General features: G+C 38.9%; 1 protein-coding gene across 2 annotated transcripts in view; it reads right to left on the bottom strand.

Moving 5' to 3' along the window:
- Positions 1 to 27,374, bottom strand: part of LOC113036314 (chloride channel protein 2) — a 184,075-nt gene that overhangs the window by 71,570 nt on the left and 85,131 nt on the right. For both annotated transcript variants that reach the window (XM_026192578.2, XM_080288596.1), the window contains exons 3-9: positions 21,251 to 21,382; positions 19,069 to 19,197; positions 17,973 to 18,106; positions 14,617 to 14,694; positions 5,873 to 5,951; positions 5,187 to 5,312; positions 2,973 to 3,057 (exon numbers count right to left, since the gene is read on the bottom strand). In XM_026192578.2, the coding sequence (XP_026048363.1) occupies positions 2,973 to 3,057; positions 5,187 to 5,312; positions 5,873 to 5,951; positions 14,617 to 14,694; positions 17,973 to 18,106; positions 19,069 to 19,197; positions 21,251 to 21,382 (763 nt within the window). The remainder of the gene's footprint in view (positions 1 to 2,972; positions 3,058 to 5,186; positions 5,313 to 5,872; positions 5,952 to 14,616; positions 14,695 to 17,972; positions 18,107 to 19,068; positions 19,198 to 21,250; positions 21,383 to 27,374) is intronic.

The raw sequence follows: 27,374 nt of genomic DNA on the forward strand, positions 1-27,374 counted from the left end.
GATCCTTACAAGTAAAATAAGTTAAGATACAATATACAGGGTGGGCCATTTATATGGATACACCGTAATAACATGGGAATGGTTGGTGATATTAAAGTCCTCTTTGTGGCACATTAGTATATGTGAGGGGGCAAACTCCTCCAGATGGGTGGTGACCATGGTGGCCATTTAGAAGTCGGCCATCTTGGATGCAACTTTTGTTTTTTCAATAGGAAGAGAGCCATGTGACACATCAAACTTATTGGTAACGTCACAAGAAAAACAATGGTGTGCTTGGTTTCAACGTAACTTTATTCTTTCATGAGTTATTTACAAGTTTCTTTGTTCACAGCCATTGACTTGTCGAAGAGGTTAACACGTGAGGAGCGGATCGAAATTGTGTTGATATCTGGTGAAGGGGGTAAAGCTGGCACGTTCCCTGAGTTTTTCCAGCAAGATGGTGCACCACCACATTATGGGTGCCAGGTCCGAGCATTCCTAGATGAACAGTTTCCTGAAAAGTGGATTGGTCATCGTGGGCCAGTTGAATGGCCCCCAAGCTCTCCCGATCTGACCCCCTTAGACTTTTATCTTTGGGGTCATCTGAAGGAAATTGTCTATGGTGTGAAGATACGAGATGTGCAGCACCTGAAACTACGGATACTGGATGCCTGTGCTGGCATTTCTCCTGCGGTGTTGCTATCAGTGTGTGAAGAGTGGGAGAAGAGGGTTGCATTGACAATCCAACACAATGGGCAGCACATTGAACACATTTTATAAGTGGTCAGAAACTTGTAAATAACTCATGAAAGAAGAAAGTTACGTTGAAACCAAGCACACCATTGTGTTTCTTGTGACATTACCAATAAGTTTGATGTGTCACATGGCCCTCTTCCTATTGAAAAAGTTGTATCCAAGATGGCCGACTTTTAAATGGCCACCATGGTCACCACCCATCTTGAGGAGTTTGCCCCCTCACATATACTAATGTGCCACAAACAGGACTTTAATATCACCAACCATTCCCATGTTATTACGGTGTATCCATATAAATGGCCCACCCTGTACTTTAAAATGAAGGCCCACATTCAAGTAATGTTAGAGAAGGTGAAAATAATGGAGCCTGTCAGTATTACTTAGTTTCATAATAATGGTTAATGATTTCTACTGATATGCATCTCTGATTTTCTTTTAATTTTTTTCTGTTAATTTCAACTGTATTTTTATTTATTGAGTTATTCACTTCTCCTAATTTTGGATTTTTTAGTCTGCAACACCAGAAAAGAAATTGCAACAATTTGCTTTATAAATAATTTGCCTAATTGGCTGTTTGTCAACAAATCCATTAATTGTTTCTGTGGTTAGGCTTTTGTGCCGATTACAAGAAAATTTCTGAAATGTAAATAACATATCACTCATTTTTTAAAATATGATCTCACATTTTCATTGTACATTTTTGGGAAAATGAATCCATTTTTCGACAATTTTTTTATTTTCTGATTTTCTGTTGCTCATTGGAGGAAGTCGTCAGCAGAATAGTTTATAATAAAAGTAATCACCCTCCTGTCGGCCTACAAAAAGTCCAGGTACACACATTATGGACACATATACATGTGCAGCCTTCACATGTTGAGGTGACCCTCTCCCTCCTAAAACAGTAAACTGTAAACAGTAAGTAGAGTAGTGTGTGACTCTTCAAAGACATGCCCTTGGCAGCATGTAGCACACACCAAACTCTTCCTGGCCTAGTTGACTGAGACACTGACCGACTTTCCCTGCTTGACAGCTACTGGCAGGGGAAGATGGAAACTACAACGATGTACCGGCACACACACACACACACACACACACACACACACACACACACACACACACACACACACACACACACACACACACACACACACAAATCTGCCAGTGTGCACATACAGACTCACAAAGTGTAAAACTAGAACTAAGCACTCTGCTGCCTTCTCTGGAGACAGTGTACTGTATGTGCAAGCCACTGATGCAGTGGTGGGTGTTAAAGCCTCCGGACAAAAAAAAAAAACCCAACTAAATATGAAAGAAAAAAAACCCCCCAAAGGATGAAGAACAAGATGACGACCCCCGCCCCCCCCAAAAAAAAGAAAGAAAGAGAGGGATTGTCTTCTCAAGATAAGTTACACAAGTTACACACAGGCACACGCTTTCATCTGAAAAAGAAGGACAGAGTATGGAGCAAGAGCACCCCCTCCAAACTCTCAACCAGCTTCCTTCTAGGAGCCCGTGGTCTCTTTCACAGGCACAGAAGAGCCCTCAGGCTAGGACAGGATAAAATAAGACGTCCCTCAGTGCGCTGGCAACTGTTGCAAGCTGAATAATCCATGTTAGGTGACTCACGCAGTCCACCCCGAGGTAACACCTTCACAAGCTACAGTAAGTGGATCTCCTGAATAATGTCTGAATTTATGAGGCAATCATAATAAATGGGAATACCTGTCAGCGCAACCAGGTGGACAAAACTGACTCAGAGTGGATGAATTTATTTGAATTTTTTTGTGAAACAAGCTAGTTTCCATTTTCTTACTAATATTGGTTGACAATCAGCTTTTTATTCATTTAGGCTTGGTCTTATTTACAGTACGGACCTGCTGGGTAATGTCTAATTGATGAGTTGTTGTTTTTTTTAAACTCTCTGTCTCTCTTCCACAGCATGTCTTTATCCTGTCTTCTTTCTCTCACCCAACCGGTCACATCAGATGGCCCCGCTCCTCCCTGAGCCTGGTTCTGCCGGAGGTTTCTTCCTGTTAAAAGGGAGTTTTTTCTTCCCACTGTCGCCAAAGTGCTTGCTCATAGGGGGTCATATGATTGTTGGGTTTTTCTCTGTATCTATTATTGTACAATCTACTGTGCAATATAAAGCGCCTTTAGGCAACTGCTGTTGTGATTTGGTGCTATATAAATAAAATTGAATTGAATTGAAACCAACTTCAGCATCTTAACCAACTTACCCAATGACAGCGAAGGCAGGAAGCTCCTGGAGGTCAAAGGGAAAGTCTAATCGGAAGCGGGTTTTAAACAGAGCTGTGATGGTCTCTGGAGAAAGAGAGAGAGGACAAGCCACTGTATCACTGAACAGACCTCAAAGTCATTAAGCGAGGTTAAAAACAGGTCTTCTAAACACATATAGGGCAATAAATAAAATATATTAAAGCTACTGATGCACCACTGACTGATCTGACTGATGGAAGGAGTAAAAAGGAAAACTTCAGCTTACTGTGGAGGTGATGACCAAAAAATGGTAAAAGGCCTGTATTTGTATAGCGCCTTACTAGTCCTAAAGGACCCCAAAGCGCTTTACACATCCAGTCACACCCATTCACACACACATTCACATACTGGTGATGGCAAGCTACATTGTAGCCACAGCCACCCTGGGGTGCACTGACAGAGGCGAGGCTGCCAGACACTGGCGCCACCGGGCCCTCTGACCACCACCAGTAGGCAACGGGTGGTGTCTTGCCCAAGGACACAACGACCGAGACTGTCCAAGCCAGGGCTCGAACCGGCAACCTTTCGATTACAAGGCCAAATACCAACTCTTGAACCACGATCGCCCCAAAACTCCAAACCTCACAAAACCTGACCACATTAAACAACTGGTGGGAGAAAAGGCTGTGAAAAACTAAACCACTAACAGGATCCTGGAAATCCCAAAGAAGTTTGGACGCCTGCCACTGAGAACTTCTCAGTTTACTGTTTTGGTAGGATGAAAATTCTATTTTTAGCACCTCCAGTGTTGCAGCAAGTCTTTGTCCTTTACTCAGAATATTATTTAGACTTGCACACATGTAACTAGTAAAATAATGACAGAGCTTCATTTATACACAGATTAAAAACCCCATTGCCCCCAGGCTCAAGAGGTATGTAACACTCCAAGAGCCAAACCTGCAAATATCAACATCCACAGAAACCTTAGTATCTCAGCTAAATCCTCATATAAACCATTTCTACAACCACCAAACGCAGCGAAAACAAGCAATGATTAAAAGAACAGTTACTTAAATGCGCAAAAGTCCGCTAAACACACACAACCGAGCCAAGAAATCTCCAGACTTCAGGTAGCCATGAAAACAATGGCTAGTTTGCTTGCAGGGCTCTCTCACGCATTCCAAAACACCAAGTTTCACCATGCTCCAACCAAAATTCACTAGACAAGCTGCAAAAGAAGACCACAAAAATGTCACTGTGATTCTATTGGCTCAACCGATTAAAAAGAGGTGTCAATCATGCAAATTGGCCAATAGAGGCCTAGGCTACAGCCCCTCAGAGTTTAAATCGCAAGAGGCCATTTAAACTCACCAGGGTGCAAGACAAAGGGCTCGCTGACTGGGAATGTGTGGTTAATTCTTCAAAAATATTCAAAAGACAAGCATTTCTAAGCATGGTAATGAAGTTAAATCATTTCTGCTGTTTAAAAAAACAGCAGAAATTCTACTCGTATATGGTGTCCAAGGTGCGCCAAAACTGGACATCCTGTATAACACCTGGACATTTATTTATTAAAAGTCCTGCAATTTTTCACAGTTTCACTTTGGAAGCATAAATCTTTGTTTATAAATTGATTTCTGCTTTTCTGGATTACAGTGTCAATTAAAGCATATTTTAAAAAGGGTTATATGCTAGAAATTATTTGCTATTATATTGTATGTTATATGCTAAAAAATTATATCACAAAAGACTGCATGAAATTGAAAAATTTGGACCATTCAATCCCAAATTCATAGCAGACTGACTCCATCTTATTGCTGCTTTTTCACTGTCTTAATTCACAAAAGTTGCTGTGAAGACATGACGTGATGGCTCAGCGCTTGCAGACCTGGTCCCCGTCTCCAAACCACTAAAACATTGGACCTTAAAGTGGACTCACTCTGATCATTTCCAGCCTTATATTTGAATTCTAACTGCATGACTCACAGCTCGTTCCTTATCGATCTTAAACTGAGCCTTGGTGAAGCCCCTCAGTTTATCCACTGTTTGAACCAACTTTAAGGCCACTCTTGCTTTGATACGACTTTTATCTGATTTTTTTGCCCCTCAAAAACAAAAGACACTGAACATGCCACTAGCTACTACAAAAATGGATTTGATTGTGCTGGACTAAGTGTTCCTAATAAAGTGCTTATACTGTCTTATACTAAGTACAATGAACACATCAGTCTTACCTTCATCTCTGTTCCAAACAGCTAATACCCTGAAGATGAAGGCACTGAAAGTGGCAGCAAAGAAGCCCCTCCAATAGTTCCTCACAGCAAAGAATGTGGAAGTTACTTCAATACTGAACAGCACACCTTAAACACACAAACACCACAAGGCATGAGCACTGACATTTAAAAAAATGCACAAACAAGTGAAATGGACTTCTCTTGACATGCAGTTCTTCATGTAACACTCAAGTAACAACAACATTTCCTTGCATTACACACAGATGAATTTGTTCGCCAGCGTCTGTATTCAGACATGATCTCCATTTTTGGAAATGTCATTTACCTCAGTTAGCTCAGGCTTAGCAAGATGAATTCATGGTGGGGTGGAAGCACAGGCTGAAGAAAAACCAGCTAGAAGCTAAATAAATTATGTCACTGATACAAAGGCGTGTAGTGTGCTCCAAGGCTGTACCAGGGCTCTAAATTTAACATGAGATGATATGAGGGTGTACAGAAAGAGAATACCTCTGCAAAAGAACATCTCCCATGAAACAGCACTGATTGCTCCATCCATTTCAGCAACATGCAGCCCATTATATGTTAAGTGGGTTACACATTGTAAAAGTTATACAGTGCTTACACATTTAGCTCATTACAGAGTGCCACAGGCTTCAGGTACTACATCACGTTTGCTTTAGACTCACCTCCTATGGGGGCAGCGAAACAGCAACCAACTCCCACGGCACAGGCTGCTGCCAGCATCTCTATGTTCCTCGACTCATTCTGAAACCACACAGTGGTTAGATTTCAGTCACCAGCAGTCATTCAACAGCAACCACAACAACAACAACAAAAGCGAAAAGGAAAGAAGTGAGTCAATTCATTACATTTTTTCTATGACACACTTTTAATAAGACACCTAAGCAAAAAAAAAAAAAGCATCCACATTTTTGTCATGTCACAGCATTATTCCAAAATGGTTTCACCTACACCCTCCATATACATGCTCCATAATGATGAAGTGAAAAAGGTTTGCTTAAATTAATTTTTTTATCAACTAAAAAAAAAACAAAAAAAAACCCTCCTCCTCCTACTCATAACAACAACAACAACAACAATAATAATAATCAACAATTAACAAACAAAGTAAAATATTCCTAAATCAAAGCAAAATTGAATTTCAAATGAGTACAAAACAAATTGGATGTCTTAAAAACAAAAAAAGTCAAAAAATATTTTAAAACAATACCATGGATATATGAAAATCATTTTTTATATTTTAAATTAAACAGTAATAATATTAATGAAGGATCATATAATGAGCTGTGTCGTAAGACAGAAAGACAGTGGGAAAGGGACAATCATGCTGCATGAGCGCGGGATGGACTGTGGTGCATTATGGGAATGGAGGTTTTTTTCCTTTCTTTTTGACACTTCTGGTCTTATTTACCTTCATTCCTATGAGACCGATGTCCTTCAAGCAGCATGGCAGTGGTAAAGGAAAGTTACTGCGTGTTTTACTTTCACAACAGAATATTTTATGTGGAAAAGTTGGTGTGGACGAGAAGGTGCGTGTAAGGCTTAATATTTAGTAAAACAAAGGAAACTTCAGAGAATTTTCCTCTGTGAATGACAAGTAGGGATGCATGGATTATGAATTGTGAATTATTCTGAGCAGATTCCAGGATTGCACATGCAACTTTCTCTGATGCAGATTTTTGTTGTCTTTATTTTGTTTGTCTCATTTCTCCTGTTATCCCACCAAAACATACACAAAAAAAAACCCACTGAAAAAAAACGTTTTTCAGTCTATCAAACATTTTTTGAACATTTAGAAGAAACCATGCATGCATGAGGCTTAGTTACTCCAAGTTCAGAAAGTTACTGCTTATCTCCGTTGTCACAGATTTTATTTTAAACTGATAAAATTCAGTTTACCTGTAGATTCAAACAAATTCAATCTACTTTCAAAGACATAAAAAGGATAAAGTAGAAATTAGTTTTTTAGATGTTTTGGCTTCATTCATCCTTCCTGCAACTCAAAGGCATGATGCCAATATATGCTTCACTATAACAGCTGCGGTGATGCGCTACACATTATGCCTGGACTTCTCCCCAAACAGTTCCACTATTGTCTCGTCAGAACAGATGATCTCCTCCCTAATGGACTCGCTTAAAGTACTCTGAGTGAACTATCCTTTGCCCTACTGTATACTGAGAGAGGTCTATGGAGCAGCTCTACCATGACTGATGATACAAGATGGTCCTCTGTTTTGCAAGTTCTCCATCTTTTGGAGGACTTCTAAAAATCTGCTGGAGTTACCTTTGTGTTCTTGGACACTTCCCAATCCACAGTGTTCTGTTTGGCCATTACAGACCAAGTGGCCTCCAATCGACTTCTAGACAAATCTGAAGTAAAACTAAAGTTCCACTAAAGTACTTAAAGAAGAACAGACTTGCTGTTTTTATTTCTAATAAATCATAAATAATAAATGCAGATAAAGTAAATTCTCAGTTCATTTTCACTAGACTCAAATATTGTTGGGTATGAATAGTACACACAGTGGCTTTGATAAAGCTTTACAAATGCTAATAAAAGAGAGTGTGTTTTTGCTCTTCTCTTTCTCCTTTATTTTAGTCTTTAACTGTATTTGAACAGTGGGTTATGCATGTATGTATGGGCTTACATAAGAAATAAAAAAAAAATCTTTTAATGGAGCCTGACTAATAATTTTAAGGTGAAACAAATGGGGAAAAAACTTTATTTCTAGGCTTAAAACTAGTGCTGTCAGCACTAATCTTGTTAAAACAGCACGCCGTCAACGCGTTAGCGCATTATCGCATTAATGCGTTAGCGTTCAGCCCCATGCACGGGGCGATCTGCGCTAACTCGTTAATGGAGATTTGCGGCGTTAATGCGGTTATGGTATTAGCGTCATTTTAACGAGATCAATGCTGACAGCACTACTTACAGCATGTTTTGTAGACTGGATAGTGGAATAAGTAACAAATGGAGCTCAGTAAATCAGTTTGACTGTAGCTGTAGGGATGAAGGAATGTTCATGCTGGGAATTTTGCAGCTGAATTACCTTAATCCCTGTAACACCGGGCTCCTACAGGAAGCATGGGAGTAAGAGACACAAGTTAAGCTAGCAAAGAACAAATGCAAGAGTCTTTTTCATTACTGCCTAAACTCGCTGTGTGATGCTACAAGACTCAAGAAACCGAGTCCCCGGTGTTTTAACATTAAACTCAACATTTCCTCCGCTGACATTTACAGCTCAAGTAAAACGCATTTTATCTTATAATATCTAATCAAATGCCAGCTGTATTCAAACAAGAGTACTCAATGTGTATGGGAAAAATATGAAGTGCAAAAAAGAAAAAAGAAAAAGCTGTTTTTTTGTTTTTTTTTAAAGTATGGCACTCTGAAACAGAAAGGTAATTTTTACAGCCTGCAGGTTGCATTAGCATACTGTACTTCAACCACTAGAGAGGACCAGATACTGCTGCAAAGGGACTCTTCACACATCCACACAGGCAAATACACACTCAGCATTAATATGCCATAAAATGCGTGACAACACTCTGGAGGGATGGAGAGCAGGATGGAATAACAGAGGGTTACAGGTAGACTATTTAATGAGGCCCATGATAGGGTTTTCAGAAGAGACTAATATAAAGGAAGAGAGGCAGATGGAAAATTTAACAGAAAAATAAATAGCGGTACGAGAGGGAAAATAATGGCGTGGAGGGGCAGAATGCATTGAATGACGGTTGTAAACTAATTACTGCTGCTACATTTAAATTGGCTGGATGTAAAAGTCAGAACAGACCGGAACTGTTTGTTTTCACGTATACGGACATACGCAAAAGCAAAGAGCATTTTTACTACTTTTCATCTTCACCTGAAGTGAAATCAGATAATGAAATGCGAATTTAAATGGACTCTAGTACATTTTTTATTCACAACAGTTAGCATTAAAACTATCTTTTGGCTGCACGGTGTGTTATATATTCTCAGAAAGACATTTCAAAAGGTCAAATCTATGCACCAACTGCACGACTCTTCCTTCTAGGATAGCGTTGCACGAGTCACACTTAAATTGATTCTTATTTGTCATCTTGTACTAGGCCTTGAAAAAGAAAAAAAGAAGCAGCTATTTTTGCAGCATCTCCCATTATCCAGCTTTCCTCTAAATGGCTACCCTTTGTAAATACAAGGTTTGAATCCAGGTGTGCTCACAGACTTGGCTGTATGTATGAGGAGGACATATAGGGAACACCAAGGAAAGAGCTTTATATTTTTAGCTAAGAGATATAATATAATTGTTCAGGCAGTTGTGGGGTATTATGTCTAAATGTGCAAATCCGCCTTAAGTATTCATGCCCCTGGTGTATTTATTTATATTCACAATATGTGGCCTTATTTTAGAAAGCATTCTGTCCACTTTATTTAGAGAGTTTTATCGTTTTTGGACAAAAACTTATTTTGGAAGAAGTTAGCCGGCCTGCATGACAACTTTTTCTAACAAAGTCAAAGTCAAGTTTATTTCTACAGCACAACAAAAGCTGTTGACCAAGGTGCTGTGCATCTAAAATCATCAAATGACATAAAAGCATAGGGCAAGAATTTAACAAAAGAAACAAAACGAGAAAACCTGAGTAAGAAATAAAAAATAAAAGTAACAGAACTCATTCCGATTTAAAAGCTAGAGAATGAAAGTGGGTTTTTGATGTTGGGGAGGTCCTGATGTGAAGGGGCAGTTTGTTCCACAGCACAGCCACAGCAAAGGCCTGATTCCTTTTTTGCTTTAATCTGGACTTCGGGAAAGCTAGAAGGATTTGGTCAGCAGTTCTCAATAATCTTGAAAAAGTGTACAATCTACCAGAATGAACTACAACACGGGGCAAAGCAATCACAGGAACTTTGACGTGTATATAGTGTGAAGAGAGACTTTGGGTGGCATCATTATAGAGCAATAAAGTCCATGTAGCGAGTAGGTCCAGGTGGCTGGATGGGTCAGCAAAACATTATCTGATATTTGTATTGGCAATACAGTGTTTACCTTTAGCTTAATGGTGTATTGTTGATGCGGAGTAGGGATATAGTGGCTACAGCGTAGACCCTTTTCCCAGTACACCAGCTTTGTTTTGTACTTTCTTCAACTTCTCAACTTTTCACCCCCCCAACGGACATGCTCACATCTCACGAGAAAAACAAAAAGTCAAAGGTTTTTCTGATTTCCTTCAGCTCCCAGCTTCCTCTCCCAATGGATACACACTCAGCGTAATTTCCATCTGACTTTTTTTTTTCCCTTCTTCTCCCTATTCTCATTAGCGCTTCCAAAATTTCCATCTCAATCAATGAATACGTTTCTGGGAAGAAACGATGAAAAGATGTATTTGTGTACAAATAAAAGTGATTCAAACCTCAAAAAAACAGGATATAAGTGGTTGTTGACTATACATGAGCTGCAAGAGAGCAATTCCTGAAGACAAAAGAAGAAAAAAAACCCTGAACTTTTTAACTGCCCAAATAACAGAGGGACAAAAAGTTAGAAACTAACTAACAACTAATAGCTCTATGTTGAGCCTATGTGCTCCATAAAAAGTAATTAAAAAGAAAAAAGCTGCAGGCTTCAGCATCCCAAAAATCCACCAACCCTGCTGGAAATAAGTTCCAGCTCTGGTCTTCACCCTCAAATATTCTTTTTGTTCTTCCTTCCCCATTTCTCTTGATCATTACCCTTTCTTTCAGGCCTTCTGCTCTCTTTTTTTGTTACTTCAAACTCAAACAGCTTGAAAAAAAAAGAAAAGAAATGTCAGCACCCCCTCCTTCCGCTGTATTCGTAATCTCTTAGCTTTTGTTTAGTTTTATTTCCTGCACTTTTCCCTGACCTGGGGATTTTGCAAGGGTTGGCTCAAGATATTGCAAAGTTGCTTTTGTGAACCGTTCTGAGCAACTGAAACTGCCCTCCATAAATTCCCTGCCTACACTGAAAGACCCATACATACTATGCATTAATTTGCATCTTAGAGTAAATAGACTTAAATCTCACAAATCCATGTGCCAGTAATTACAAATTTAATTGCAGATCCACCAACTCTAGATTGCATAAGTTACATTCATAGAGTTGCATTTTGAGTCTATACTCACATATAGTGGGCATTTAGTTCTGGATGAGAAATTCATGTATATACTTTAAACTAACTCGCTATTGTTTGCTTGTCATTCCTAAACTCCAACTAAAATCCCCCTCTAGAACTCAAATTTTCAATTTTCTGATTCCATCTTAATGTCATAGCAGTTGGTACGTCTAACCAGAAATGCATCTATTAGGTCTCCTTCAGAAACACAATAGTAACTTTAAGGGGGTTCATTTATATTTTCATATCTATTTAGCTTTGAGTGCCCACATTAACACAGATGCAGGTGCAAAAATGTTGAATCTTTTAGTTTTTGTAAAAATTTAGGAATACGCTTATTTATGTGCAACACGGCCCCAGAATTTTCAGATAAGTCGGATCAAGGGGGTATCTTGTAAAGTTTTTTTTTTTTTTAAAAAAAAAAAAAAAAAAAAAACTAAGAAAAAAAAGAAAGAAAAAAAAAAAGATTCTCTCTTGTGTTACTGATCCTCTGCTGCAGCTCAGCAGGGGCACGGTCTGTGCCAACATACAGGGGTACACTAATACTTTCACTATGTTTGTATAATTCAGCCACATATTTGTTTAAAATTTCAGATTCTTCATATAACAGGCAGCACAGATTTTGTCCCTCATCATTTCCGCTGTAAGCACTGTATAAGGTGGTCTTTCATGTGAACATCACACGTTTTGTTCAAACGTTTGATCAGTTTGATCGGTTTTCATAATCTCGGGAATTAAAAATGTACTAACGCTATGCTAATTAATTGAGGTATGTATGTATTTGGTTAAGTAGCAACCAAGGCTTATTGTCTATTTGGTACAATTCTAGCAAGTACTTGGAAAAGAGAGTTTTTCATCTAGTGTATATCTGGCATTCTGATCAGGCCTATTCTAAAATTTTATTTTGATTTCACTTCTGTTTTTTACCTAGATAGCAAATGTTTAAACTACAGTTCTATCAATGAAATGAAAATACAATTTCAATCTCAAGAATAAGAAACATTTTATACAAATTCCACAATCATATATATTTGTACATTTCACAGGTCAGCTGAGTATAGAATGGATTGTCAGATTAGAATTAAATAGATGTTGGCCTTGGATGCACACCAGCACATAATACCCTCAGAGGGTCTCCAGTATCCCTTTTTCAACCCTGGCCTCTCTAAGAGGTGCTCCCGTGTATTGACACTGAAAGACCACACAGTAGCAATCTCCAGCATTGCTTCTTTGACCCTGGGCAAAAGTGACAAAAACACAAACTGGGTTGGAAAAGGATATTAACAGCAAATTATACTGCAAAAATTAATTAAGCTGCTCCAATAATTATCACTTTGGCTTTTTTTTTTTTTTTTTAATTTTCACTCCCCCAACCCCAACCAGTTGCAGCAGATGGCTGTCCTTTCCTGCGCCTGGTTCTGTCGGAGGTTTCTTCCCTTTAGAAGGGAGCTTTTCCTCCCCACAGTTACTAAATGCCTGCTCACAGGGAATAGTCTGATTGTTGGGCAAACTAGTAATTCTTGTGAAAATTAAAAAAATAGCCTTAAATAAATAACAACCAAAACAACAAATGAATATGGTCTTGAACTTGGATACAGTTTTGCTTAAAAACTGCGTCAAGTTCTTACCAATCACCAGTCACTGAGATTTAAACTTAACAGAGGTTTTCAGTAGATGCAACCATGGTATTAATTTGAAAATTCTACGCAATCACAAACTTGGGTGTCCACAGCGCCCCACCATTCAAACACGTCAATCAAACAAATTGAGGGAAAACTGATTAAATAGTTTGCAACATTCCTGCACATAAATCTGCCTTTGATCTTCTAAAAATAAGCTTTTACTGACCATCAGTCATAGCATTGGTTCAGGCAGGCTCAGCCACAATCATGGCCAGTGAGCTCATTGCCTGTGCCATTTGATACTCTTCTAAACATCCAAATGGCAATTCTTACATTGGGAAAGGCATTAAAACTGATTTAGCCAGCCCACAGGTGCAACCATCCTGCAAGCGGCTTTGTAACCCACCTTCACCCTGTCAGCCACAGCAGAAAATTAAGCATCACTCCTGGTCTCATGTTCTGTGCTGAGACAACAGTTCATCCAATCCAAGAAACAACACCAAATGACAAACGTTGTAGCTGTTTACTATCACCAGGGGGCAGTGACACAGACAACCAGTCTGTGGACTACTGCTTGTGCCACTTTTGATCGTTCATTCAGTCGTGGAAATGAGTGAAGTTAACATAAAAGAACTGAAACGGGATGTGCCCACTAAAAACTTGGTTTTCGTTCCCGAAGGTGGGCCACCAGGCTGTGCTTTTCATGCTGTTGTTGTTTTTTATCTTTGATTTTTTTGTGCTTCTGTTTTCTGTTTATCGTTTAGTTTTCAACCACACAGGGAATCAATGTCGAGCTGTGTGTTGCTGGTTTACGTGGACTAATACACACGCAAATGGCTGCAAGTCCTGCATTAGGAAGGTAAGCGAATGTTTTTGATTGCCAATGCTGAAATCCAGTGCTCCAGCACACAACTAAGTATAGTTTCAGGCTATGGAGCTGATATTTTTAATCCAACGTAAGGACAGTGTTGGAAGATCCTTTCAGACAATTTACTTACTCACATTTCCAGCCACTGATTTGGTTGTACGCCTCATGAAAGTCAAAGAGGAAACCCTCAGCACATCACTAATTCGGGTATGTTGGTGCCAAAGCCCAGACTGTGGCTCTGAACTTTAACAACATTCAACAAAAAACCCTTTCTGATGTCTATCGGAGTCTCAGTGCTGTTCACAAATGGTACTGGAGACTGGAGATGATCGGTGTTTGATGGCATACAGTCTGTTCTTCAAAGAGCATTAAACTGGAGTCTTTGCCAGCAACGATGAGATCATATGATGCGTAAGTATACAATTTTCCCACAATATTTATGAGAATGGTGAACTACCCTCATACCTTTTTTTTTTTCCATGTGCAACCAACTAATGTAAAAAGTCAATAATAAATATCATATAAAGTGAATATGTAGTGCTTTTTGGCTTGGCTTAACTGCTGAGTACATTCACCAGTAAGGTAGGGTATGCATACAGCCTGAAAGGAGAATCCCAGCTAAAGCTTTAATGGGAATATCAAGATCACATCTGGATTATGGCATCAGGACAGTTCAGACCAACAATGTGAGATTTTAGCTTGAAAATAAAGGTAAAATATTAAAATGATTACAATAAAGTAACAGTGGATGTTTAAGATTATATAAAAGATGACTTTTTTGTGTTATATTAATAAGTGTTAGCCTTACCTCATAGATTCCTCCAAACAGAGACATAAACTTGCTGAGGAGAGCTGCACACAGACTGGCGATGTGCACAAAGGGACCCTGACAGGAGGAATAACGCAGACAGAAATCAGGTTAAAAAAAAAATTACAAATTAAGGAGCACTCTGGGCTCCTGTTTATTGTGAGTCAGTCACACAAGACAACACAACTCTTTGAAAACACATCAACAGGGAGAAAGTCAGCGGGAATATTAACATTCAGAGTATGAGGTTCAAAGTGGAACTAACAGGATTAAAAGTGAGAGCAGCAGAAAAGTGATGCTCAATTTAAAAGGCAGCGAGAGGCCTGCTCTGAATCTAAACGCTGGGTATTGCTGCAGTGCTGTGTAACCAGAAGGGCCTGAGGGCTGTTTGTGTGCACAAGTGTTAGGAAACAGTGTTTTCCTGCAAGAATGTCTTCAGGCAAGGCTGTCTTTTGTAGGTGTAGGAAAAATCGTAAGTAAGTAAAATTTTATTTCTATAGCACCTTTCAAGACAAAGATCACAAAGTGCTTCACGAAGAAGTACCAGAGCATTTAAAACAAAACAAACAAAAAGTTAACCAAATGCATTTCCAAAAAGCTGAGTTGACACCTGATCTGTTTTTGCTACAAAAAACCTGAAAAATACTCAGCGATATAAACAACATCTGCATCGTGAAGTAAAGGGATGTAAATATTCCCAGAAAAACAGTCTTCTCTCTCCCAGCTGGATCAGAAAACATCCCTGTACCTTCCTACTTTCCGTTACCTGAACCCAAGGGATGATGCAGGGATGTGAATGAGCAGCCAAAGGTTCATGTGCTGTAGTATGTGAATATACAGAGAGATTTAAGGCAAGTCGTTTCACAACACATCCTACCACTGTTCAGACACCTTACTGTGACCTACGTGGGTTTCTGACAACCAGTAATGATTTGAGTGGAAGCTCGTCTTCTGAAGCGATGCTTAATGTTTATTTTGAATGTTGTAAAAGCCGGCATTTAAAGCTGAAAGGGCCCAGCTGCTAGCGAAGGCTCTGTATCACAACACAAAGGTTTAATGCTGTGAATCACTGAAACTGTGCTAGTAAACATCAAAAGCAGAATGTGGGTCAGCGCTTGGGTTTCGCTGAAAAGTAAAAAGAGAAACTAGATTGTGTCTCATAAAGGTAGCGATAAAGACATGGCTGTCTGTTTCTGTCCTACAAAAAAAAACCATACTAACTGTACTTCTGTTCAAAACAAATTTGACATCTTAACCTATCTTACTAGAAACTGTTAGTCTTCACTCTGTGCAAACATACATATAATACATGTATTTGTCCACCAAGCTTTCTTGTCATTTCTTTAAGCGGTCTTCAGGAATAGTTCTCCAGGCTTCTTGAATGACAATCAAAGCTCTTCTTTAAATGCTGGGTGACTTTTATTTCACTCTCTCTGAAGATGATCCCTCACTGCTTCAATAATGTTGAGGTATAAGCTGTGAGGACTCCACCAAATGTCAAAATCCCCAAGATCACTGGCTGCAATGCAGCCCCTAACCATAACAGACCAATTACCACTGACTTTCAGTTAAGTTCTTGCTAAATCTGGCATATGTCAGCCTTTTCTCTCTGTTTCCCTTCTTTAAGAATAGCCTCTTGACTGCCACTCTTCTACTGAGACCACTTCAGATGAGGCTTCAGTGAATGTTAGTTGGATCAATTGAAGAGCCAGATGCATCTCTCAGGTCCTGTGTCAGAGGATTTTTTCCTATGTCTTAAGACATGACTTTCAGATACTGTTTATCAGGTAGTTTTGTTAGGCCTGCCATTTCTTTTGTCCTTCACCAATTTTTTAAGGACACACTGCACACCATGCTTTAGAAATTACCTGGAGCAAAAATTATATTTTATGTCTGACAAACTGTGTTACCTTTGGCATTTTTCATAGATTCAACTAAAGAAACGGGAACAAATTAAATGTTTTTGTGGCAGGCTACTAGTAATAAAGTGCCAACACACACATACAGTTATGTCATGTCTGTTATGTGTAGACAGAACACTAGTTTATCCCTTGGGTTAAGAGCATTTTTTTTTATTGAATGATTCATAAGTCAGCAGCTTAGCAATCAAAAAAAATATTCCTATGAAAATAGTCCATTATCAGGACTGGAAAGAAAATGAGTGAAAAACCAGCGAATTTCCAAAGATAATATTTGAAAGATCGTCAGAAAGCTAGAGAACTATTGCTTATGACCACTTTAAAAATTATAAGAATGTTTAGCTCCTTGGAAGCAAAATATAAAGAAATGAGAGGTAGCTCAAGACTTTTACACAATGCTGTATGACCAGTTCCACAAAACAATAGTAACAACCTACAGAAACTGTAATAGCATGGAATTTCCAACGAGAGCAGGTTTTTCCTCATGCAGAATATTATTAGTACTTCTCTGAACTCTTAAGGTAAGACTTTTAGTCTATAAATTATCAACAGCTAAAGTGATAACTGACCATAGTTAAAGCAATAGTTAACAACTTACTTTTTCCAGTTTATAGAAATAGAAAGCTCAATTTTGCTCTAAACCCTTAAGAATTAATTTGTTATACAACTGAAACAACAAACAAAAGTAAAGCCAATACCAAAATTATATTGGAGAGAAACCTAACACCAGACAGAATAGTCTTGCTAAAAGCTAACTAGCCCAGTTTAGTAAACTACCAGTAACTACAATCTCGGCCAGATTAATGAGATATTGTTTTACCTTTTAGAAGTAAAAATGTATTCCACCTTTTATTTTTTATTCCACCTTATAATTTGCCTAAGTAGGTATAGAAATGTTTTAAAATGGCCTATTTTTTAAATTAAAATGTTAGCTTAGCTAGGAGCCTTTAAAGCAGAGGTCCCCAACCCCCGGGCCTCGGACCGGTACCGGTCCATGAGTTGTTTGGTACCGGGCTGCAAGACTTGAGGCTCAAGTGTGAAATGTATGGTTTTCAGGGTTTTTATCGGTTTTCAGCGTTATTTTGTTATCGTTTTTATCGTTAACTTGGTTTTCCTGGGTCTTCACGTGTGTTATGAATAAATGTTCTTTTCAGTGCCGGTACTGGTTTTATTTTGTTGTATTTATCCGCGACACCTTAAAGGCCGGTCCGTGAAAATATTGTCGGGCATAAACTGGTCCGTGACGCAAAAAAGGTAGGGGACCGCTGCTTTAAAGTACAAAGTCCTTATTCTCAACTTCTCTGTTAGTATTGTTAATGCAGGCAGACACAAAAGCTCAAAAGCATATTCCCATTCAGAAAGCTACTTGTATTCATTTGTATGTACACACCATGCAGTACATGTACATTTAGAGTGAGTGAAGCAGATTTGTTTTACCTCTTTGCCTAGTGGCATGCCACTGCCCAGGGCACAGGTGAGGCCGATGACTTTGGCCACAAAAGTTTTGAAGGTGAGGTATTCTTTTAGGACGACTCCACGCAGGATGGTCTTCATTTCTGGAATACCTGAACCTGTAATAGGACAACAGTGGGCACGTATAGCTGATTGTTTTAAATCGAACATCATTTTTCAAGCTGTTATCATTCACAACTAAATCTCTAAGAAGAAATCCAACTATTTGATAAGAATTTAATAATCATATTAATTAAGATGAACAAGATTTTGATCCAATAAATTCTGATCAGTGCATGACATCACATCTGTGTTTTTTCTACCTCACACAAAAAAAGATCTCACCATGTTCCATCCTATAAGAGGGCACAACTTCTAAAGCTGCAACTTGTATGAATTTGGGTGCCAATTATAGCCTGACCATTATTATCAGACTATTATGTTAGCAACAGTCACTAATGTTCAGTCTATCAAATCACAACATGCTTATACCATTATTTATGTAGTAGGGGTAGTACACTGTGTTTTGAAGGAATGTTTTTTTAGTAAAACTACTGGTGATATTGTGTCGCTATCATTAAATTTCTAGTATTTGTTATCAATCACTATATCATTCTAGTTCAGATTTGACCCACATGTGGACTAAAATAGTTCCATCTCACCTTTTGGTTTTTCACCCTAGTGATAGCCTTCACTTGCATCAACATTTCTTTGTATCTCATATTCAGATTTCCAGTGAACAGCTTCAAAACACAGGTTTAACACCCTGGATCTTTTGTCATGGAATAACAAGTGAACAGGCCTCGCCTGGCAATGAAAGTCTTTGATAGTCACTTGCCCAATTACTTTTGACATTCTAAACAATGGTGTTTATAAAAATGAATGCAATACATTCACTCCCTTGATTTAAATCTTATAGTCTGCACTTCAGCCACATTGACTGTTTGATTTAAAATCCTTGCTGTTGTTTATTTTTGGCCCTGCAAAATTAATTGATTATTTTGTGGATACTCACTCACAAGGTCTAAATTGGTTAAATGCAAGTGGTTAGCAAACCAGTATTATTTTATACGTATCATACCAACAGCCTGTGGAGCAAGGATCTGAGTGAAGCCTGCGGAAAAGGTGATGAGGACAACGGGGTAGGTGACCCAGGCCAGGTACTGCAGGAACACATTACTGTCCAGACCACCGTACATCCACTTCTGTGCTGTGGACACAAACCAGGACAGACGTGTAAAGCCACCATCCACTGAATACAGCATTGCAGACACACTCCACAGGAAACAATGTGTTCATTTCGAATACAGTCAAAGATAAAACTTCACAAGAACAAACTGATGAACACACACAAGCCCACAGTCAATGCACAACCAGGAGAGCGGCTGTATAAATATTTTTAAAGACATGAAAGATGTGTAGCTGTGTGGTTTTTCTCTGCACAGGACAGGTAGTTAGTCATGTTCTGGATCCAATTACGAGAACTGTACAGCATAACTGGAATTGACAAGACTAGGTTAGTATCCTCTTGAGAGCATCACACACACACACACACACACACACACACACACACACACACACACACACACACACACACACACACACACACACACACACACACACACACACTTTGAGAAATCCATTTGAATTAGATGCAGTCCTGTGAGGTTTCTGATCAGCTCTCGCAACTTTCTTCAATCGTTTTAAAGTGTCTTCCTTCCTCTTCCTGGACTGTACTGTTTACTTAGTGATTAATCCCTCACCCTCACCCTCGTCATCTTTTTTCTCTGTTTCTAAATCTACCTCCATGTTTGATGATAGATGTCATAAGAGGCCTTCCATTCATCCTTGCTGCCATCCTTTGATCAACCTTGAATCCCCAGTTATCCCTCCACCACTCTCTCGGCTTCCTTTTTTTTTTTTTTTTTTACTCACTTCTCTCTTACCCCCAAACTTTTGCCTGCTACACCTCCTTGGTTTTACTCCTCTAAAGACGTTTCACACATCACAAGCTGCACATTATTATCATCTGCATTCGTTTCCAACAGGGCTCAATCCTCAGTAAAATCTTTCTATTTACAAGGTCCTGTAGGGACAGATCAATAAAACCATTCCTAATTAATTACCACATTATGCAGATGTCTGGATAAAGCTCTGGAAAGAGTTTCACTCTGCAAAACTCATCACAAGAAAAAAAGCTTAATGTCTTGTATTTGTCTCCATCTATATAAAGCAGAACCCTGTCACATTGAAAAAGTAATATACTCTTATTTTAATTTTTATAGCCCTTCCTGTTGTGTTTTTCCATTTCCTTGGAGGAATAACCAGGTCACCGTTTCGGCGGTCCTTGAGCTGCCTCTCCAAAAAGTCTGTTGTCTTGCAGTCCACTGTTGTGGTCTACAGCCGGTTGGAGATGTCCTTGTTCTGCTTTAAACGCCGACTGCAGTTCTGCTGCATAAACTCCACAAAAGTGTAGAGCTGAACAAAGACTAAATTGACAACTGCTCTCTAATGTGGTGGAGCTGATCTCAAATAGCAGGATAAAAGACTAACTGGAGAGGCTGCTGATTTCGGCCTGATTTACTTGCAGAACCACCTAGAACTCCCACAGCTTCCACCAAACAGTTCTGCAAGTTATGCTGTTAATTAAGCAAAACTTGCTGTCCAACTGGAAGAAGGTCCAGCACCAAGTCATCAGGTGTTTTAAAGCTTTTTTTTTTTTCCCCCCATTATTTTCAGCCCCTTAAGTACCATTTATTGCCATTCTCTACCAGGCATTTATCAAATGGCACCTTCCTGAATTTAAAATCTTCCCAACCACTGGTACATCTAAAGGTCTTTCTCCTGATTACATTTCCTTGGGAAAAATTTGGTATTAAAAAAAAAATGGATGGGAGAATTACACCAGAATATAAGTTGAGTGAGGCTTTATTTTTGCCATATGGAAATAATTTATTTTCTCCATTTCTAAAGCACTTAATTGACTAATTCCTTATATCATGCTAGTTCAAATTCTTATTTTCCCTTCGTTTACACTTCATGTTTGTACACATGGGTAAAAGTGTTATCTGAAAATATAGACTCAATATATTTTCCCATCTCTGCTATCTCACCCCTTTACCACCTCCCCCTTCCCACTAACTTCTCTCTCTTCCCACTCTAATCCCAATATAAAACAGTCTGTACATTACTTGCTTGTGTTACTATTGGCACTCTCCATTCTCAAACCCACAGGTGAAAAATGCAGTCCCTTGCTTGCTTACCTTGTAGGCAGATGGCGATGCAGAAGTCCACCACCCAGCTGACCAGGGCCATGAGGAGTCCCAGCAGGATGAGGAAGATCCAGTCCTCGCCGACACGCGAGATCAGGAACTTCTGACAGCGAACCGTGCAGACTAGAGGGACGGCAGGAAACAAGGTAACATGTTAGGACTACATCACCCAGAGATTGGCACTAACACTTGGACGGGGCAAACAGAATCTTTTCAAAATTAGCCAATAATAGCTGTGTTTCCATCCAACAGTTTCTGAAATATTGAGCACCAGTAAACATGCTGTCTGCTCAGAAAACTACTTCATCCTAAATGCTACAACACTTTAGTGGTGAGTGATTTAAAAAAAAACAAATCTAAAAAAAACAAAAAGGCAAAAGTTCATCAGTTTCCTAAATTTAAGATCCATATAAAGTCCAGCCAGAGTCCAGCAACAAGCAAGCCATGGGAAACACTGTCTTTTGAAGTAGGTGAATTGCTTTTTGACACAATTTAGAATTTTTCTTCGTAAAACTATGAAAATATAAAATAGAGGACCACTTCTTCAGGGGCTCCATGAGAAACTGTTTGCACGTTAGATTGCTCATGGAGACATGCGCTTCTGATAAATTCTTTAATTAGATTTCAAGGCTGCAAGGTTTTCAAACTTGTGAAAAGTCAATTCATGGGCAGACATCTTAAATTCTAGACAAATGAGATGTTCTATTCTGAATAGACTTTTGTCTTTGTGGTGCAACTTAATAACAAATACCTTTTATGACAGTGAAAGGTAAAGAAAACCAAAGAGTAATCTTCGACTTCTTTGCATTGACTTGAGTTTTTAGACCTGAAAACCATTTCCTTTTTAAATAAAAAACTGGGATGGAAACTCAGCTAGCTGAGACGTGGAAGCCACATGTTGGAAATGTTACATGGGATGAGAATAAATCTGTCACTGTTACCACTGGCAGCCATGTATAGCAGAGGTTACAACGTCACATTCAACCCGTGTCCAGAATACGATTTCATACACAACGTGGCGAGATGATAAAGACAAATGAGACTACACTGATCAATGAATATTAAATGCACAACAGAAATGTCACTGAAACAGAGGCACTACGAAGCCAAAACACAAAGCACACACAAGGCAGGTTATGAGGCACAATCACATCCGCTTTACTTACCTAGAAGCAACGGGAAACTGAAATTCACGGCTAATATACTGTATAATCCTCAGTGTGAGCCATGCATACACTTCTAGTAATTATGACTAATTGCTGGAACCAAACATTAGTTTGACAGTGACTCATTAGGATGTTCACGCACACACCATAATTCATACAGCCTCTTGTTCACGCCACATCTCCCCCGCCACCCTTTTTCCAAACCTGTCCTCTGTTCCCCATTTCTCCTCTGCAGGGGAAAGACACTTGGGTGCACTGGGTCCTTTTTACGCTTCAGCATGTAGAACAAATGTTCATGTAACACTCCAAATACTTGGACTTTTTTTATTTTAATGGTTGACCTTTATCGCATTCAACTTTTTTTAATATTTCTGCATGGACATGAATTCCCCAACCTTTATTTAATTTAAAACCTGACATGTTAGGCCATGGTTCTCTATCCTTCATATCTCTTATTACATCTGCCCTCCATTGACTTCTGGTGATCTGTCAATATGGAACAAATAAAGAAGAATGACTGTTATTCCTTAGATTGCAAACATGTTTGTCTTTCATCAAATAAAGGTTAAAAAATTCGATAGAATCGTCAGAGCAGCGTTTACTTCCTTTATCCATCTATACAGGCCACCTACTGATCTTTATTTAATCCATGACATATGAGAAATATTTATTTTTAAAGAAAAAAAGAAAGAAAGAAAAACCACACACACACAAATTGTATAAATTCTTCAATAACTGAAACAAGGGGTCATATCCCACAGTAACTGTGTGACAAAGTTCAGGTCATTTCTTGATTCAGATACGTTTTTGTTGGAGTGGAACGTGAAGACTTCATGCCCTCATGCATTCAGTGACTTTTGTCATTTACAAGGGTCCAAATAAGGCCCAGACTCCACATACTTAGTGACATAAAACAAATACACATGTATATCTTTTGGCATTTACAATATGTACTGCAATCTCTTGTCTGCTGTCACACATGTGGACACCGACACAAAACAACTGCTGGCAAACAGAAAAAGAAACTTCTACAATCACCACACTTGGATCGTTCTTTCACTTTAGTGGCATGCAAGTTTTACCAAATCAAAACAAGTTAAAAGTATTTTAGTTTAACAGATGAACGTTCTGGATTCATGAAACATAGCAAACCTGGCTTTTATAATGGCCTAAATTATTTGAGGCATGGACTACACTGACTCAAAAAAAACCATCTCCATGCAGATGGGTTCACATTTCTCGAACAGCAGAAGACAGATCCGCTTTACAGGATGGAACCCGTCATAAATCTTTTCTTCCCCCTCAATTTCCACCATAAGTTTTGACTGGGACTGATTCACTGAATTGATTTGTTTTTTATAAATAAAACCTCTCAAACTCTTTGCTCTGTGGCAAGATGTATTATCATACTAAAAAAGTGACTTCATTGTCACCAAAAGTACTTTGTATTGATAGAATATATATAGTACAATAAAACTGCAGTTGTATTGTACTTTCTGTTATTTTTGGAAACAAGTAACAGAAGGTGTTTTTAGGGATAAGTGCTAGCTGTAGCATCTCAGCAATGTTTTTATTAATCCTAACTTTCGAATCCCCTTGCCCTGTAGATCTGTGGGAGTAGAAATCCTGCAAAAGCCACTGAGAAACCAACCTAAAAACAAACAAACAACCATTCAGTTTCCTGTAGAGGTTTGTGTGACATCTCTGTGATGGACACGGGAAATGGAGAAAGAGTCAGACAGGACAGGAGGGGAATAAGAGATGCTGCTGGGACTGAGAAAAGGATGCATGCAGAACACACCCAAGTCGCACTTCAGCTCACATACATCCACGCATCCCCCAATCAACACCTTAAGGAGCAGCCTAACACGCACATGCAGGTGAAAGCTGTGACAAACACAGAACGCACATACACAAAGACACACTCTGCTTTCCATCACTTCAGTCAGTTATATGACAAATCTGAGAAACAGACTTTGTACATGTGTATATTTAGATATACGTGTTATCAGAGCATGTGTGTGTCTGTGTGTGTGGGTGAGGTGTCTGCGTCATCTCACCCACGGGCCGTCTGTGTTCTTGGACCCCTTCTGCCATCTAGACACTAACACTCATTTACATTGACTAGAGTGTGTCTGTGTGTCTCAGGGTGTGTGTGTGTGTGTGTGTGTGTGTGTGTACGAGCATTTAGCCTAAAGTTTAATCTTGCCTTTTTGGAGATGTAATTTAGTTAGCTCAGCCTGTGCTGGTATTGCTTAATAGCTTTTTCTGCAATGCGCACACAAGCACAGATCCTGCAGACTGGTTACTGAGTGTATTCTCTGTGGCATGCAATAAGCAGCATGCTAGTTCCCAATCACTGTCACTGCCTTCCCCACTCACACCCTGCAACCCCAGCCCCCTTCATCCTTAACCTCCTCCTCCTGCAGCTGCTTTCTACTAATCACATTCAACCTGTAGCTTTACCTCTCATCTCCTGCTCTCCCTCACAAAGCCTTATCTCCTGCCTTCCACTCCTTTCCACACTGCCCCCCACCCCCGACACACATGCTTTCTTCCCTCTCCCTGTTTTTCATTCTCACTTGCTCACTCTGTCCTCAGCAAAAACCATGATGCCCACATACCTGCTGAGACCAATTTAGGTTGCCTTGGAGACACAGTGCATCTAGTTCATAGCTCTGGCATTAAGATACTGTATGCGCACACGCTTGTGTTTACTTTGTTGCAACATGTTATGGAGATGCCATAATAGCAAATTAAAAGAAAAGACTAAAGGGTCAAGAATGTACCCCAGCCAATAATAAGGCTGGGGTATATAAAAGAGGGATATTTAAAAAGCCAGTGTGAGAGACATTTGATCTCTTATTGGACAAATTCCAAATAAATGACGTTTCACAAAATCCAAAGAAAGACAATCAAACAAAATGTCAAAAACTGCAGGTCCATGACTGGCACACATGGCTCACAGGTACATTCTGTAAATTGCTGTTTGAAACCATCCAAATCAACAAAAGCTATCAACAGAATATAAACAAATAGCTTCTAGGACTTCATGTGTTAAAATAACAGATTGTGTTGGGACCAGAACTGTACTGTACCTATACTTTTATGTAATACACCTTTGGACCACATGCTATGGTGCAAAGTCTATGGTAGAAAGCTAAGAAAAGAAATATAAACTGTTTCAACACAGCCCTTAGTAAAACTCTGCCCCCTGGTGTTTAAAAAGTTACATTTTACAGAGCGTAATTACAAAAAGGTATTTTTAACCCTTAAAGTTGGAGGCTGATGACTTTTGAATATTTTCACACAATTATCTTAGAAATAACTTTGCTGTATGGTAATGAACTCTCAACAGGTTTGTGTTACAGTTTTAGTGAGTAACATTTTATTGGTCTCTGTATACATTAGCATTAGTGTTGTGCATTGTTCCCATGATCTATGCACGCAGCTTGCTAGAATTAGTTCATTAACACTCCGACCTGTCATCTAAATACAGATGGCTTAAAATGAGGCATCCAAAAACTATATCGACCTTTTCTATGTAGTCTGTGAAACCAAATTAGCCATGTAAGTGGGCAGCATGGTGTTGGAAATCTTATAGTTCGGAGTTTGATTCGTTGCCTCGGGGACAGAGCAGCTGATTCCACTATGAATTATGCATCGTTTCAAAGAGTGCTTGAAGATAATGCGAGGCCATCTGTTTGAAAGCTGTAGTCAAACCAGATAATGACACTAAGTACACTAGTGTTTCCACCATGGAGAGCCCCAAAAAGAAGAAACAGAATGGCACGGGATGTGAAACAGGCAGTACATGTATCTTCAGTTATCTTGCAACTGATTAAGGTTTGCATAGAAGAGTAGTTTCAGCACATCAAAGTCTGAGATTTTTTGGAGAACTCACTTTTGACAGTTCAATAGCTGTGATGTGGACTGTGCAGTTATTTTTTCCTATTAAGAATTTCATACCAATTGATATTTTTATTGAAAAATAATGACATAAAGCTACTTTCCCTTTTAATTCTGCCGTTCAGGCACAGCACATTTATCTGTAGCCAGTAGGAGTTGCTATAAGACATGAATCACTTGTGCAAATTGTCACTCATAATTACAAATGATTAGTAGCAGTATCAGTATATCTCTGCCATGTTTTTTCTAAACAATTTAGCACCATAAAATATACTTTCAGAAATTTTCCATTATTTTTTCTATGTTTGTTTCCAAAAAATATTTTTTGTTGAAGCCTTCTCTAAATTTAATGGAAATGAAAAAGGTACCTGTAATTTAGGACTAACTACAAGAGTTAATTGAAGAAACGGATTGGGTACTCTTTTCAATAATTTAAACAAATATTTTGCAGACTGAAAATTCAACTGACCTGGGAAATACCGTTGAAGTTATTTGACATCTTTTAAAGATCTCAATTTTTCCATTTTCTTAATTTTTTTTACTTTTTAAATAATAAATGAAATATAGTATATATAGTCATTTACTTGAATGTATTGATATGAGGATGGGCACAGATATGAAACAGTCTATGCAGTGACTGTACAGCCAGAGCCGTTGCTGTTCTGCCTGAAAATGTTACAAAACTCTACTGTATGAGTGTTTTCTTCCATAAGAAACGCCCACACACTTGCATGAAACGTGTAATAAGGATAAATTAATCAAACCACTCTCTCAGATGATACCAACAAAGCAATATGAAATATGTTATATTAGGAAAAACAACACATTGCTCCATCTCTGGTGTTATTATGTGGAAAATGAGGGCAGGAAGCAGGAAGAATGAGTACATGCATCCAAGATGAAAATCACTGCAAGTGCAGAATCCCTGTGACCGCTACCAGATAAAACCCAATTATTCAAATCAGGCGCTCATTTGTTATGCAGGGTGACAGCTATATATGGGTGGAAAGGGTAAAAGAGCCTACTATTAATGCCTCAAT

Source organism: Astatotilapia calliptera, chromosome 14 (assembly GCF_964374335.1).
Source record: "Astatotilapia calliptera chromosome 14, fAstCal68.1, whole genome shotgun sequence".
Classification (NCBI taxonomy): domain Eukaryota; kingdom Metazoa; phylum Chordata; class Actinopteri; order Cichliformes; family Cichlidae; genus Astatotilapia; species Astatotilapia calliptera.